The following is a 17,802-nucleotide window of genomic DNA, read 5'->3' on the forward strand; positions in this document are numbered from 1 at the left end:
TCAAATATATTTATAGGAGTAAACAGTAACTCAGCAGTCAAACAGAACAAGAAACAATATGAACAGCATGAAAAAGCAAGGAAGAAAAGGAGTGCAAACAATGCAGGGCAGCCTAAATATTCAGGAGGATATAGAATCACCAGAAAAATGGTCATATAAAGAACTCATGGAACACCTGAGACAGATGGAATGGAACCTTAAAAAGGATAAGAGACAGCAAATTCAAGCAGCGAAAGAACACATTGAGAATGTATTACACAAACAGATAAAGGAAGAAGTTAAGCATCTTTATCAGGAGATAGAGACTATAAAAAAGAATCAAACCATAATCTTAGAAATGAAGGAAACTATAAACCAAATTAAAAACTCAAATGAGAGTATCATTAATAGAGTGGAGCAAGTAGAAGCTAGAACATCAGATAATGAAGACAAAATATATCATTTGGAAAAGAGGCTAGCCATCTCAGAAAGGCTGGTTAAAAATCATGAGAGAAGCATACAAGAGATATGTGATAATATAAAAAAACCAAATTTAAGAGTCATTGGGATAGAGGAAGGGATAGAGATTCAAACAAGGGGAATGAGTAATCTACTAGATGAAATAATCACAGAAAACTTTCCAGAATTAAAAAAGAAAACAGATATACAAATTGTAGATGCATACAGGACACCGAACATACAAAATCACAGTAGACCAACGCCAAGACACATTGTTATGCAGATATCCAATATACAGAACAAAGAGAAAATATTAAAAGCTACAAGAGAAAAGAGAAAGATTACATTCAGGGGTAAACCAATAAGGTTAACAACGGACTTCTCAACTCAGACGCTGAAAGCGAGAAGATCCTGGAATAATGTATTTCAAACACTGAAAGACAATGGATGCCAACCAAGAATTCTGTACCCAGCAAAATTAAGCTTCAGATACGACAACGAAATAAAAATCTTTCACGATAAACAAAAACTAAAAGAATTTGCAGCCAGAAAACCAGCATTGCAAAGCATCTTGAGCAAAACACTTCACGAGGAAGAAACGGAAAACAATAACCAAAGCCAACAGTGGGAAGTACCTCAGTAAAGACAGACAGAGGGGGGAAAACTAATCATGGTGAAACAAACGCAATTAAAAAAAAAAAAACGAGATAAATAATCAACTATGGCTGGAAGAACAAACCATATATCAATAGTAACTCTAAACATTAATGGTTTAAACACTCCAATAAAGCGACATAGGCTGGTAACATGGATCAAAAAAACAAATCCAACAATATGCTGTCTCCAGGAGACTCACCTGACTGGAAAAGACATACACAGGCTGAAGGTGAAAGGTTGGGAAAAAATATACCACGCACACGCTCCTCGCAAGCAAGCAGGGGTGGCCATCCTCATATCGAATAAAATCGAATTCAAGACTAAGTTAATCCAAAGGGATAAGGAAGGACATTATATACTGTTAAAAGGAACCATTAAACAACAAGACATAACAATTATCAATATTTATGCACCAAATAATGGCGCTTCGAAGTTTATAAAACAAATTCTCCTCAAGTTCAAGAATCAAATAGACCACAACACAATAATTATGGGTGACTTCAACACACCTCTCTCACCATTGGACAGATCCTCCAAGCAAAAGTTGAATAAAGAAACTATAGACCTCAATACCACAATCAATAACCTAGACTTAACTGACATATATAGAATATACCAACCATCATCGAATGGATATACTTTTTTCTCAGCAGCACATGGATCCTTCTCAAAAATACACCATATATTATGCCATAGGGCAACCCTCAATAAATATAAAGGGGTAGAGATTATACCATGCATTTTATCTGATCATAATGGATTGAAACTGGAAATTAATGATAAAAGAAGGAAGGGAAAATCCAATATCACATGGAAAATGAACAATATGTTACTGAATGATCAAAGGGTTACAGAAGACATAAAGGAGGAAATCAAAAAATTCTTAGAGATAAATGAAAATGCAGACACAACCTATCGGAATCTATGGGACACAATGAAAGCAGTTTTAAGAGGGAAATTCATCACCTGGAGGTCATTCCTCAAAAAAAGGAAAAACCAACAAATAAATGAGCTCACACTTCATCTCAAAGCCCTAGAAAATGAAGAGCAAAACAATAGCAAATGCAGCAGAAAACAAGAAATAATTAAAATCAGAGCGGAAATCAATGAAATTGAAACAAAAGAAACTATCGAAAAAATTAACAAAACTAAAAGTTGGTTCTTTGAAAAAATAAACAAGATTGACAAACCTTTAGCCATGCTAACGAAGAGAAGAAGAGAGAGAACTCAAATTACTAACATAAGGGATGAAAAAGGCAATATCACAACAGACGCCACAGAAATACAGAAGACAATTAGAAACTATTTTGAAAACCTATATTCCAATAAAATAGAAGATAGTGAAGACATCAATAAATTTCTTAAGACATATGATTTGCCCAGACTGAGTCAGGAGGACACACACGATTTGAACAGACCAATATAAATGGATGAAATTGAAGAAGTAATCAAAAGACTACCAACCAAGAAAAGCCCAGGACCGGATGGGTATACAGCGGAGTTTTACAAAACCTATAAAGAAGAATTAATACCAATACTTTTCAAGTTATTCCAGGAAATAGAAAAAGAGGGAGTCCTTCCAAATTCATTCTATGAGGCCAACATCACATTGCTTCCGAAATCAGACAAAGACACATCAAAGAAAGAAAACTACAGACCAATATCTCTGATGAACCTAGATGCAAAAATCCTCAATAAAATTCTGGCGAATCGGATACAAAGACACATCAAAAAAATTGTGCACCATGATCAAGTAGGATTCATCCCTGGGATGCAGGGATGGTTCAATATACGGAAATCAATAAATGTTATTCACCATATCAATAGACTTAAAGATAAGAACCATATGATCATCTCGATAGACGCAGAAAAAGCATTCGACAAAGTACAGCATCCCTTTATGTTCAAAACATTAGAAAAACTAGGGATAACAGGAACTTACCTTGATATTGTAAAAGCTATTTACGCTAAGCCCCAGGCTAGCATCATTCTGAATGGAGAAAAATTGAAGGCATTCCCCTTAAAATCAGGAACAAGACAGGGATGCCCTCTATCACCACTTCTATTCAATATAGTTCTCGAAACACTGGCCAGAGCAATTAGACAAACGAAAGAAATTAAAGGCATAAAAATTGGAAAGGAAGAACTTAAATTATCACTATTTGCAGATGACATGATTCTATACCTAGAAGACCCAAAATGGTCTACAAAAAAACTACTAGAACTAATAAATGAATTCAGCAAAGTGGCAGGATATAAAATCAACACGCACAAATCAAAGGCATTTCTGTATATCAGCAACAAAACCTCTGAAATGGAAATAAGGAAAACCACTCCATTCACAATATCCTCAAAAAAAATAAAATACTTGGGAATCAACCTAACAAAAGAGGTGAAAGATTTATACAATGAAAACTACAGATCCCTAAAAAGAGAAATAGAAGAAGATCTTAGAAGATGGAAAGATATACCCTGTTCATGGATAGGCAGAACTAACATCATCAAAATGGCGATATTACCAAAAGTCCTCTATAGGTTAATGCAATGCCAATCAAAATTCCAATGGCATTGCTTGTAGAAATAGATAAAGCAATCATGAAATTCATATGGAAAAATAAAAGACCCAGAATAGCAAAAGCAATTCTAAGCAGGAAGTGTGAATCAGGTGGTATAGCAATACCAGATTTCAAACTATACTACAGAGCAATAGTAACAAAAACAGCATGGTACTGGTACCAAAACAGGCGGGTAGACCAATGGTACAGAATAGAGGATACAGAGACTAATCCACAAAGTTACAACTATCTTATATTCAATAAAGGGGCTAAAAGCATGCAATGGAGGAAGGATAGCATTTTCAACAAATGGTGTTGGGAAAACTGGAAATCCATATGCAACAAAATGAAACTGAATCCCCTCCTCTCACCATGCACAAAAATTAGCTCAAAATGGATCAAGGACCTTGATATCAAATCAGAGACTCTGCGTATGATAGAAGAAAAAGTTGGCTACGATCTACATATTGTGGGATCAGGCTCCAAATTCCTTAACAGGACACCCATAGCACAAGAGTTAATAGCAAGAATCAACAAATGGGACTTACTTAAACTAAAAAGTTTTTTCACAGCAAGAGAAACAATAAGAGAAGTAAATCGGGAGCCTACATCATGGGAACAAATTTTTACCCCCCACACTTCAGATAGAGCCTTAATATCCAGAGTTTACAAAGAACTCAAAAAATTAGACAATAAGACAACAAATAACCCAATCAACAAATGGGCCAAGGACCTGAACAGACACTTCTCAGAGGAGGACATACAATCAATCAACAGATACATGAAAAAATGCTCACCATCTCTAGCAGTCAGAGAAATGCAAATCAAAACTACCCTAAGATACCATCTCACTCCAGTAAGATTGGCAGCCATTATGAAGTCAAATAATAACAAGTGCTGGCGAGGATGTGGGGAAAAGGGTACTCTTATACATTGCTGGTGGGACTGCAAATTGGTTCGGCCAATTTGGAAAGCAGTATGGAGATTCCTGGGAAAGCTAGGAATGGAACCACCATTTGACCCAGTTATTGCCCTTCTTGGTCTATTCCCTGAAGACCTTAAAAGAGCGTACTACAGGGATACTGCCACATCAATGTTCACAGCAGCACAATTCATAATAGCTAGACTGTGGAACCAACCCAGATGCCCTTCAATGGATGAATGGATTAAAAAAATGTGGCATTTATACACTATGGAGTATTACGCAGCACTAAAAAAATGACAAAATCATGGAATTTGCAGGGAAATGGATGGCATTAGAGCAGATTATGCTCAGTGAAGCTAGTCAATCCCTAAAAAACAAATACCAAATGTCTTCTTTGATATAATGAGAGCAACTAAGAATAGAGTAGGGAGGAAGAGCAGGAAGAAAAGATTGACATTAAACAGAGGCACGAGATGGGAGGGAAAGAGAGAGAAAAGTGGAATTGCATGGAAATGGAAAGAGACCCTCATTGTTATAAAAAACTACATAAAAGAGGTTGTGAGGGGAATTGGAAGAAAAATAAGGAGAGAAATGAATTATAGTAGATGGGATAGAAAGAGAAGATGGGGGGAGGGGGATAGTAGAGGATAGGAAAGGTAGCAGAATACATCAGTCACTAGTATGGCATTATGTAAAATTGTGAATGTGTAACCTATGTGATTCTGCAATCTGTATTTGGGGTAAAAATGGGAGTTCATAACTCACTTGAAACTATTGTTCGAAGTATGATATGTCAAGAGCTTTGTAATGTTGTGAACAACCAATAAAAAAAAATAAAAAAATAAAAAAAATAAAGATTTTTGACTCTTAATTTAGCTCATGTTCTCTGTACTGGAAATAGTACAATATAAACTATGATTTATAAATCAGTAAAATATAACATGAATAATTTTTAGAACTTTTACCCTTTTGGGGGCAGTTACATACAGATGTCTTTTTACTCTTATGGAAACCTGAAATGAAAAGACCAGCTTTAGGCAGTGTCTCCAAAAATTTTGTTGGAGCCTATCTATAAGAAACCAAAAACTTTTCTTCCCCTTTCATTTATTATGGAGCTACAATATAGTTAAAATAGTTTATTGGAATATGACATTGCAGATTGTGTGTATTACTATAAATTTATATCTCTGTTGGTATGCATAGAAGATTCTGTATCTACTTATAAGCAAGAAGGTGTAAAAGGGTCCTTTTCCTTAGAATACTACCTTATTACCCACAAGAGGGATTTGGGAATAAGGGATCAGCTTCATCTTTCTTTTGAATACATAATTTCATCTCTGCAGTAATGTAAGTTTCGACAAGAACCATGTCAACACAATTACCATGTTTGTTGTAGTTTGGGAAGGGCTCTTGTTAAATTAATCCCACTTTATTTATTTGTTATTTTTTTATTGGTTGTTCAAAACATTACAAAGTTCTTGACATATCATATTTCATACATTAGATTCAAGTGGGTTATGAACTCCCATTTTTACCCCAAATGCAGATTGCAGAATCACATCGGTTACACATCCACATTTTTACATAATGCCCTATTAGTAACTGTTGAATTCTGCTACCTTTCCTATCCCCTACTATCCCCCCTCCCCTCCCTTCCCCTCCCATCTTCTCTCTCTACCCCATCTACTGTAATTCATTTCTCTCCTTGTTTATTTTCCCATTCCCCTCACAACATGAAAAAATGCTCCCCATCTCAAGCAGTCAGAGAAATGCAAATCAAAACCACCCTAAGATACCATCTCACTCCAGTAAGATTGGCAGCCATTATGAAGTCAAACAACAAGTGCTGGCAAGGATGTGGGGAAAGGGTACACTTGTACATTGCTGGTGGGACTGCAAACTGGTGTGGCCAATTTTGAAAGCAGTATGGAGATTTCTGGGAAAGCTGGGAATGGAACCACCATTTGACCCAGCTATTGCAGAGTATACCAGAACTCAAAAAATTAGACAATAAGACAACAAATAACCCAATCAACAAATGGGCCAAGGACCTGAACAGACACTTCTCAGAGGAGGACATACAATCAATCCCACTTTATTTTTATGGTGGTGGCAGGAATTAAAACCCAGCCTTGTCATTGAGCTACATCTTCAACTCAATCCAAATATTTATTGCAATTCTGTTGTTTCAGCTTTGTCATACAGTTGAAGTTGGGTAAAAATGTAAATATATGTTTTCTGTGCTAGGGTAACCTACAGTCTAGTAAGGGACATGAGCGAAAATTAACTCTGATGACAGATAAAAATTGCTATCACAATATGTACTAAAAATGAAAAATATAGGAAACTATATTCTGTTTACATTAAATGTCCAGAATAGGTAAATTGATATACAAATAAAATTGATTAGTGGTAATCAAGGACCGGAAAGAAAGGAAAATGGGGAGTTATGGTTAATAACTATGGGCTTTCTTTTCAGGGAAATGAAAATATTCTGGAATCAGACAATTGGTAATGTTTGTATAGCATTGAGAATGTACTGAAAATGTAAGAATTGCATATTTATAATAGTTGAAGCAGTGAATTTTATGTTATATAAATTTATCTCAATTAAAAATAACTCACACAAACGTACAAACACACATGATTTCAAATATAAAGGAAGAAAATTGTACATTCCAAGTGAAAATAGAGTTCACAAAATATAGGCATGATACATTTGATGGACACTCATCAAGAGTGGATTTTCTAACAGGTATTTCAAAAGCTTATTTGAAAATGAGGTTTTTTTGGAACTGGGAAATATTTTATGCAGATCAAATATCACTGAGATATTTGACAAGCACAGTGGTGCACACCTGTAATCCCAGTGGCTCAGGAGGCTGAGACAGAGGGATTGTGAGTTCAAAGATAACCTCAGCAAGCACTCAGGCACTAAGCAACTCAATGAGACTATCTCTAAGTAAAATACAAACCAGGTCTGGGAATGTGGCTCTGTGATCAAGTTCCCCCAAGTTTAATGCACACTACCAAAAAAAAAAAAAAAATACTGAGTTTAGGCAAAGTCAGAAAGAATTATATTCAACTGCTCGGATACAATTACTCCTGCCACCTTCTGTAAATGAATCTACATAATTCCTACACTTTATTTCAAGATTATTCATTCACTATTATTTAAACTTGATTGAATATTTAGATGACTTATACTTGTTATCTACTGTTTCTAACTAACTTAAATGCACCATATATCTGAGATGCTTAATCAAAATTATATTTCTATGAGAGCATTGTTTTAGTACACTGAATATATAATAGTACATTCAGTCTAATAAAATATTAAAATATTAATTCTAAGAGTATTTATTTTAGTTTAGGACACTATTTTGCTGTCAATCTCAACACCTAATATGATATAAAACTTTAACAATGTTGTTGTTAGTTAATGCAGTGATATTTGAAAATATAAATTGTAAAGTTTGACAAGGAATGACTATGTTCTCTTTTTTCTTTTTGAACTGTGTATTTCATTTATTTAGATTTTATGCTATGGAAATAAATGAAGAGAACATATAGCCTATTCACTTATTTGCTCATTAATTCATATAATATAGAGTCAGTGGCCTGTTCTTAAGCAATATACGTGGTAGAATATACTTATTTCTGTTCGTTTTTGTTACTTTGTCATTTTTTCCAAATAAATGGCATTTCAAAAAATTTTACATTTTACATGATGATTTTTAAATTCATTTCTGTTGATGATTATTTTACATTTTATATCTTTTATTCTGGCCTGTACTATGTGATCATAGTAGACATATTAAACAATTTATGTGTTTTTGTTTATTTTTTGTAGATTCTACAAAGAAATTAAAGGATGTTCTTGAAGAATTCCATGGTAACGGCGTGCTTGCAAAGTATAATCCTGAAGGGGTAAAACTTCTTTTTTCTTTATATTAGTTTAATTATTATGGTTAGAAGTGGGTATTTCTTCATTAAAAGTTCTTGAAAATATGTATAGTGTGTAGGCATATATATATTATATGCTTACGTGCATAAACACACATATATGTATATGTATACATATATACACATACATGTATATATCACATCCCATAAATCATTACCATATACCATACATAAAAAAATATTCATAACAAAATGCTTTTCTGAAGGTATCATAAATATAGCATGTTTTTCATTCAAAATTACTAATGATATTGTATTTCTACATTATATGCTTGAAAAGTTAGATCATTTAAATGGAGTGTTATTTTTTTTTAGATGTCAAGAAATCAGATCAGATAGTGGAGAGAGAGTGCTTGATTCTCACTCTATAACCTTCACATTTCAACCAATATGGGCATTAGTGTGGGGCATGAGAGTTGTCCCATTCAGGAAATTATTTCCCCAAAGATATTGTGATGTACATAATCACTTTGTCATTTTAAGGAGCCAGCTTGTACTAAAGGAAAGTAATTTCTTCCTCCAATCTTGTGCTTAACCTATTATTATTATGGTTTGAATTCCTGAAGTTCTCTTTTTTAACTGTCAATTACTTTTGCATGCCATATTGGAATGAATGTCTTCCCTTTCCTAATCATTTGTTAAAAAGTCTTTCCTTTAATATTAGTTAAGAAGTGTTACATTTTGAGTGTCAGTATTAAAATTAGTTAATTTGTAGCTTCACCAAGTGTTATTTGGGTTTTATGGGAATAAAAATAGACTGCTCTTATCAAAACACAATTTTACCTAAATGTACCATCTAGATAGATTTGTTTACAGACAAAGATGTAGTATCTCTTTTGTTGTCATTTTTTTTTTTTTTTGCATTTCCATGATTATAAGAACACAGTCCCTGATTGACTTTCAATCTTATTCTTCTCTGGAATATTTAGAACTTGATTTTAAGTATTCTTCTCTAAGCTCTAGATTCTAACCTTCAAATATTCCTATTGTTTTATAAATCCCTATCAATTATTTCTCATAGGTGTTTTTGTCACGTTTGCTTATTCTCTCTACAGTATGATAAATTTTTATATCTATTTAGCCTAAGATTTATTTTCTTTTTAAAACATAAAATTATTATGTTTAATGGTAAAAAGGTGGGGAAAATAAAGGCAATTTTAAAACTATTCCTGTTTTCCTCTATCAGGAACAAAACAAATGTCTGGTCTGCATTTCCCTCACAATTTATTTTCCTAGAAGCTCTAGTGTGAGAAAAATAATATTAATGGCTTAATTTGTAGAATTGAAAATCTCAAAGTCCAAGAAAGCAGAGTGTGGAAATTAGAGATGTCAACTACACTAAATTTCTATAAAAGAAAAATGTCATTAATATTAACAATCACCATATTACCTGAAAACATGCATATTTATCTACTCTATACAGAGATTAAAACTTACTTTTCTCCCTAAAGATAGCTGAAAGCTATCATAGACTTTTTACCTCAGTGATTTCTTATTTAAACAATTCCCAAGATGTAGTCTTGCTAATATTATCTATTTCATGAGGACTATCATTCACTATATACTGGATTTATTGTGGTAATTTCTAGGTTCTTTGCTAGACACACATATGTTGTCAGACTTCAATCATGTAATACCTCTCTGTAAAAGCACAGATCTGTAGAGATGCATAATTAAAATAATGGAGAGTGGATAAACAAAAAGCTGGATCTCATTAAGACCCAACAGCAATTCTAAATTAAGAGTGAAACCACTCTTTGATCTGAATATTGACAGAAATTTTTCCTTCAGGTGAAAATTTTAAAGTATTGTGATTTTTTAAAGAAAGAAGTTATGTATTTTATAAAAGCCAATTGGAAATAATTAGGAATGTCCTCTACTGAGAATGAAAATACTAACGCCCATAGTTATTTTAATATGTCCTTATTTATGAAAAGTTACTCTAGTAGTATGAAAGAATTTCTACTGTTAATTCATAGGTGAAATCATCACTCTGTCTTGAGCAAAGTTGAGACCAAAGTTGTTTGGCATGAATGACTCTTATTGATGCTCAATAATACAAGAGAAGTGATTAATCAAGGCTGACTTTAGAATAAATAATTAATCCCTTGTTTTCTAAAATAGATATGACACATAATCCATACTAAATACATTTGTGAAGAGAATAAACAGAAAGTCCCTTAAATTGCATCTCCCAATACAAAGTAAAGCTGCTAAAGGAGTATATGCATTCCTTAGTTTATAATTTGCTTGCATTACTGACTTTTAAAAGTTGTATATGAAAACTTGATCCAAAGAAGATATAAACTTCTTAAGCCTATTTTAGTTGAGTAGAAATATTATGTTTAATATGCACAATGATTTATTTTAATTCTTTTAAAGAAAATTTTGTCCTTTGAAGAAATCAATAGCAGATATCCAAACAATGACCTTAAATATTCTTTGAATAAAGGTCTTTAAAAGAACTGACATATCTAATTTCATAAGTTTGCAAGGCCTTTAAATTAAAAAAAATTATTTTTAAAAAAGTAAAATGATGTTTCAAAGATTAACTAGTTAGATGGATGACAACAACCACAATTAAAACTACTATTCAGAGACCCAGTTTAAGGCTGATGCCCGTTTTTAAGATTTCCTCCTCCATTGACTAAGCCATAGAAAGCAGGAAGGCCCTGATTCCTACGAAGAATAGGGGAAGGGGAAGGTAGTGGATGTTATTGCTTTTATAATAAGTGTGGCATATCACAGACACATAATTGTTGCTGACCTGTGACTGGCAAGGTAAGAGGTTGCTCCTATTGGTCTTTGCCTAATCTTATATGAATAATATGAAGTTAAGAGTATTATTACAACTAGTTTGTAGCAGAGACCTTGTCTTAGCAAAAAGATTTTCTATAAAACACTGTCAGGACATGTAAATGATCTGAGGAGAGTAGTGGAACCATTAGAATTCCACATAATTTTTTGTTTTGGCCTTGGATTTTAAAATCAATTCCAAATTATTCTATTGATATCTAAAAAATTCAAATAAATTGGCAGTGTGTGGAAATAATATATATAATCTTTAGAAGCATGGAGAAAAGATTGGCATGTTATGCTAATAAAAGGAAACATGAAGAATGGAGAATAAGTATTCATTATCTAATATATTTTTTGCAAGCTCATATTTTCATTATCCACTTTCAATGACTTTCATCATACAATATGTGTTATTCATTATATTTGTCTCATGTCAGTTCAAATTGTTTGCTTATTCAAATACTGATCTAGTCAATGGTTCTCAAATCCAAGTGTACATCAGAATTATGTGGGGGCTTATTAAAACATGAAATGTTACTTGTCTCTCTGCTTCCATTAGTTTCTGATTTGGTGTTTCTGGGGTGGGGGCTGCTGAATTTGTATTTCTATCACTCTTCCAGTTTATGGTGCTGATGCTGTCAAAAATCATATTTTGAGATCTAGGCCTAGTATATGTTTTAAAACCAATCTATAAACTTGAACTTTTAATATAATTATCAGAGAAATGAGATAATGAGTATAAATTATCTTACATTAACACATGTATTCTTTCTTTCCTTGCATGCACAGAAACAAGACATTCTTAACCAAGTAAGACATTTTCTTTTCTATTACAATCTTTCTTCTTTTATTCTGATATGACCTATGAATTTCTCATCCAATACCACTAAACTATACTTCGGAATCAATAAGGTTTACATAGTATTATATTAGCTATAATACTCATAAATTTTTAATTGAGGTCAGGTATAACAGAATTTTTTTTCAAAACAGTGTCTTAAATGGAGGAATAGCTACCTTAATAGAATTTAAAAGAATATCCAGAGTATGGACTTCAGTTTTGTATACTCTGGAATTTAATTTTCTAATTTCACTCAGACAAGTGAGACTGATAAATTAGCTTATTCAATGAAAGTCTCAATTTATTAATTTAAAATGGAAGATTTAAAAATTGCATTCAAAATAAAATGATACAGTCTTTTTGTTTTGTTTTGTCTACAATTTTATGTTTGTTTCTCTGTGTGAAACATAACTTTCACAAAGCTGTTAATTTTGTCCTCCTGGGAAAAAGGGTAAACAGTCTGTTATTTCTATTACTTTCTTCCAGGGAAGTTATAGGTCACTAGTTCAGTTGAATGTATAGAATTACAACACATTATTGGGTGTTCTATGTAGATAATTCTATCTATCTATCTATCTATCTATCTATCTATCTATCTATCTATCTATATAGTGATACATGTATACACATATAGATATATGCGATACATGTGTATATATATATATAGTGATACATGTATACATATATAGATATATGTGATAAATGTATACACATATAGATACACATACATGTATACACATATAGATATATTTTTTACCAACTTAGGCATATTTTCTTACTAAAATGCATGAGTTTTCTAAAACTATACTATTGTTTCTCTTGGGCAATACTGGATACATAAAAGTTGTTTTTTGTTCTCAAGTATTCTGATGCTTTCTGTAACAATAAGCACAGTGATTTAATGCCCTGCATGTAAAATATAATCATATATCAGAGTAGTCTTGGTGGATTTAGACACCAGTCCTAGACAGCATGAGTTTCTACTTTTCTTCTCCTTGTCTGTCCTTTGTTCCATTTGCTGTTCTTTAGTAGCCAAGAAATCTCTTGCAGAATAGAAAAACCAGGCAAAGCTGAGGGGAACCAAAAGGTTAAAAAATATTGAAAAGCAAGCTGGGGATATAGCTTAGCTGGTAGAGTACTTGCCTTGCATGTGCAAGACCCTGAGTTCAATCCCCAGCACCACAAAAACAAACAAACAAACAAAAAAATGAGAATGTTACCTGTGCTATTGCTCTACCTGTGTCTTTGATGTACCAGTGTTCTCTGCATGTGGTGTTTTCCTGTCAGTAGTTGGTCTTTGGCCTAAGACTGTGTTAGGGTTCAAATCTCCCTGGGCTTCCCTCATCTTTGCACTTGATATTGTGCACTGTTGTTTCTGTTAATGTCTGTATGTTTTACATTCAGACAAGTAAGTTGCTGTGATCCCTTAATAAAAAAAAAAAAAGCTGAGAATTTAGAACCTACATATTGAAGTGCTGCTAACTAATGTAATATTCAGTTTTTGACTATACTGTACCACTGAGCTATACCCCCAGCTCAAGTGTAATATTTTAAATGTCTTTATAAAAGATATTGACATTGATATTGTTATTAACAATAATACGGAAATCCTTTTGTAAATGAAAATTACTAAACCATATCCAATGTTTTCCATTAAAGAAAGCATAAGGAAGGGCCTGGGATGTGGCTCAAGTGGTAGCACGCTGGCCTGGCATGCATGTGGCCCGGGTTCGATCCTCAGCTCCACATACAAACAAAGATGTTGTGTCCGCCGAAAACTAAAAAATAAATATTTTTTTTAAAATTCATTCTCTCTCTCTCTCTCTCTCTCTCTCTCTCTCTCTCTCTCTCTCTCTCTCTCTTTAAAAAAAAAGAATCTGGCTGAACTGAGTATAAATCCAACCTTAGGAATCCTTGTTCACCTATAAAATACAGAGGGTAGCAGCTAAACTGCATTGTTAAAAGGTTTTAATTCTAAAGTGCATGTGAAATAATCAGCTCTATGAGTGGCTCAGAGTATGTGTCCCATTAGCATTTAGAGACACTGACACCATAGGTCACACATTAGTGACCAACATAATTTTATCCAAAAATTCTGAATCATGTACCAAATGAGAAATTTAGCTAGAACATCTGAGATTATAACACCAACCAATCTTGCATCCTTAATTTTTTTAGACACTCACCTTTTTTATGCAAACATGAGGAAGTATGACTGCTATATTATTTCTTTCTATCATGTGGTGGGGAGGGGACATGACACAATATTTGCTTCCACTGCCATGCTGGCCTCAACCCTGAATGCTGTCCCAATGTAAGCACTATCATGCTGTGATATTTGTTCCATCTCTCACAACTGTATTGAACCAGGAATGACATCTTTTTCTACAAGCATTTCTACTACCATTAGTGTCATGTTTGTGACTTTCCCCTTCTCATCAAACCTACAGAGGAGACAAGTTTTGAAGGCAAACTACAAGACAGAAAAATAAACTGCCAACTGAAATTCTGTGTTATTAACCTGATATTGACCATCTATTGATTATTCATGGAATCTACAGTACTTCGCCTTTCAATATGTGGGCTTGACTTTTTATGCCCCATACTCAGAAAATTGTTCTAGCATAGAATGAAATTATGTTCAACAATTTGAGAAGTTATTTATATCTATATTTGTTAGCTTAATTAGTTATAACATAATTAAACAAATCACCTTGAATAGCTTCTTGCAGTTTTTACTCAAACTTCAATGTTTATGAAGATACACTATCGTTTATTTATGAAAACAGAATTTGAGAATGAACCATCTGCTACATCTTTTCTACATTGAGAACTTGTATTAATGATTTGACTGCTAGGTGATAGCTATCAAAATTGATTTATTTCTACCACAAACTGCTATAATAATCATACAAAAAATAAAATGTAGGTAATTATTTAGAGTACATAAGGTACAACTAAGCCAATTCTATTCAGTTACTTTCTCAAAAGTGAGATTATGGAATAAATGTAAATGGATTTGGAAAATAAATTGTTTCTCTCTTTAGTTTAATAGAACAAAATTTAAGTGTGAATTTTAGATAGTGTATAAATTCATTTGTCCTTCATTTGTTTAATAACATTTATTAAATAGGAGTTAAATACCAGATTATAGAAAACAGTGATGCTGGTATTTTATCTTGAGGCGACCTCTCTGCTTTTTTCCAAGGAGAAGTAGAACAAAGGGTACCCAGCCAAACAAGAAGTTTATTTTTAGGGTTTTGTCTCTGATTTTTTTTAATCACCAGCAGTAGTTTTTTGAGCAGAAGAGCACTGATGGTAAATTAATCTAATTATTTGGGTAGAATGTCTTAGAATGTCTAATAATTTTAAGGTTTTTTAAAATAGGTAAAGGAAATCATAATTAATAACTTTAAGATGAACAAGTTAAAATTTTCTCTTAGAAAAATACCTTCAAAGATGATGTGTAAAATAGACTTCAGTGGAAAAGAAGATGAGATATCCAAAGCAATAAAGTAAAAACAACTGAGGTGGCAATGCAGATTATAATGAAAGTCAGGGACCGATTTAGAACATGTTTCAGATGTAGGTAATATGTTACAATTTTAATCAAAGGTTGCAGAAAAAGTGACAATTGTTTTCAAAACTGGGCAACTGACAAGAGTATTATATCACTACGTTTTATTTTTATACATTTTTGTGTGAGTAGCTCTTCTTCTAAAGTGGTAGGCTTATTGATACTGATCAGTGCACCTACCTTTTAAAAATCAACCACAGAATGTCATGTACTATGTATGAATATTGCAAAATATTTCTACAAAATTGCACTTTTCACCTACAGGTGAGGGGTTCATTTTTCAAAGAGAAAATGTGTATGTACTTAGGTATATGTTTTGTTAACACGGGCATTAAAGTTAGTAATATTTAGGTCTTTGGTGATAATTAGAAGCTTTGGGTGTTGGGCTATTTAAAGAAATTTTCTGAACCTGGAATTGTATTTAATAGGAGTAATAATAGCATCTACTTATTAAATTATCGCATGCATACAAAATACTTGGCTCAGTTCCTAAAGCATTGCCACACTTAGTGTTTCCATTAAATGCAACTGGCATTGTAATCAAATTTCCAATATCATCTTTCCATTTAAGGATAATGGAGGAGATCATTGACCATAAAGATTAAAAGGAAAGAGTGGAGACTTTGAGAAGGAAAACAGAATAAAAACACCCATAATTGAGTCATAAATATACAGAGAAAAAACACTTGAAACATATACAAAACTATTGTACTGCATCCCAAATGCACTGACTGTGGCATGTTTAATATGTACTAGATACTGAATATGGTTCTGTGAGAGAAATGGAAATGCTCAGAATGGTCTTTGCTACCCAAGAGTGTCAAACTAGTAAATCCACTTTGTAAGCTGCTGACAAAATGTTTCAATTCAGGAGATTCTCAAGTCCTAAAAATAGTAAATTCCCTGACCTAGTTGTAAAATCTTAATCCCTCACTTTCAGATGTTGACAGAGTGTTTCCTGGTTTTATTATCTTTCTCAACTTGATATTTCTCCCAGTGCTAATCCTGGAAGATTTGGGCATTTATGGATTCAAAAGAACAGAATTTTTGAAATAGGATGTATTTGAAACCCTTGGTCACACTGTTCTTACTGGTTTTGTTTTATTTTATCCTGTTACAGTAGTAAATATATGGCTATAGTCTGTTATATTTTGAAATAATGTTGTTTGAAATTCATTAAGTGAAGGAATATATCCCCGCTGAGAAACTTTTGTACTCATTCTACTTTCCAAAATTTTTATCATTTACCTAGCCAAGTTTATTTCTTGCTAGGTTGCCTATGAAGATATAATTTAGCGTAATTTCATGATTTTTTGCCATCCTACTGTCTATACTTCACAAAAATAATGAGGACTTACAGTATAAAAGATCCTATGTTGATCACTGTGTGGGGGTTTCATGTATTATTTTTATTTTTTTTAATATATAAATGACAGTAGAGTATATCTTGACATATTACACATACATGGAGTATAACTTACGCTAATTAGGATCTCATTCTTGCAGTTGTATATGATGTGGTTTCACTGGTGGTGTATTCATATATGAACATAGGAAAGTTATGTCCAATTCATTCTACTGTCTTTCCTATTCCTCTCGCTACTCCCTGCCCTTTTCCCTTTGTCTAATACACTTTACTTCTATTCTTCCCTTTCCTTTTGTTTTGTGTTAGCATTCACGTATCAGAGAGAACATTAGGCCTTTGTATTTTTTTTGGCATTGGCCTATTTGGCATGATAATTTTTGACACAGAGTAGGATTGGGACTTACAGTCCAGCAGGGAAGAGGAGTTGCACATGCAAATCTGCTGGCATGTGTCACCACCTAGAGTATAACTTTTGGAAATGTTCTTTATAAGTAAACATTCAATTAATGGAATAATAAAAAAAACTGACATCATTCATTAGAATTATACATGTATATGGGTATTCATGATATCTTTAATGGGTTTCATTTTTCAAAGAGAAAATGTGTATGTATTTATATGTATGTTTTGTTAATACTCAATCCTGTACTAGTGACAGTGTTGAAAAATAGACAAGGC

General features: G+C 32.9%; 1 protein-coding gene across 10 annotated transcripts in view; it reads left to right on the forward strand.

Moving 5' to 3' along the window:
* Positions 1-17,802, forward strand: part of Dgkb (diacylglycerol kinase beta) — a 651,708-nt gene that overhangs the window by 123,365 nt on the left and 510,541 nt on the right. For 7 of the 10 annotated variants that reach the window (XM_078040040.1, XM_005328769.5, XM_078040041.1 and 4 more), the window contains 2 exons: positions 8,429-8,505; positions 12,130-12,150. In XM_078040040.1, the coding sequence (XP_077896166.1) occupies positions 8,429-8,505; positions 12,130-12,150 (98 nt within the window). The remainder of the gene's footprint in view (positions 1-8,428; positions 8,506-12,129; positions 12,151-17,802) is intronic. The other 3 variants (XM_078040043.1, XM_078040044.1, XM_040291720.2) reach the window with 1 other exon arrangement.

The sequence above is a fragment of the Ictidomys tridecemlineatus genome, chromosome 2 (assembly GCF_052094955.1).
Source record: "Ictidomys tridecemlineatus isolate mIctTri1 chromosome 2, mIctTri1.hap1, whole genome shotgun sequence".
NCBI classification, from domain to species: Eukaryota; Metazoa; Chordata; class Mammalia; order Rodentia; family Sciuridae; genus Ictidomys; species Ictidomys tridecemlineatus.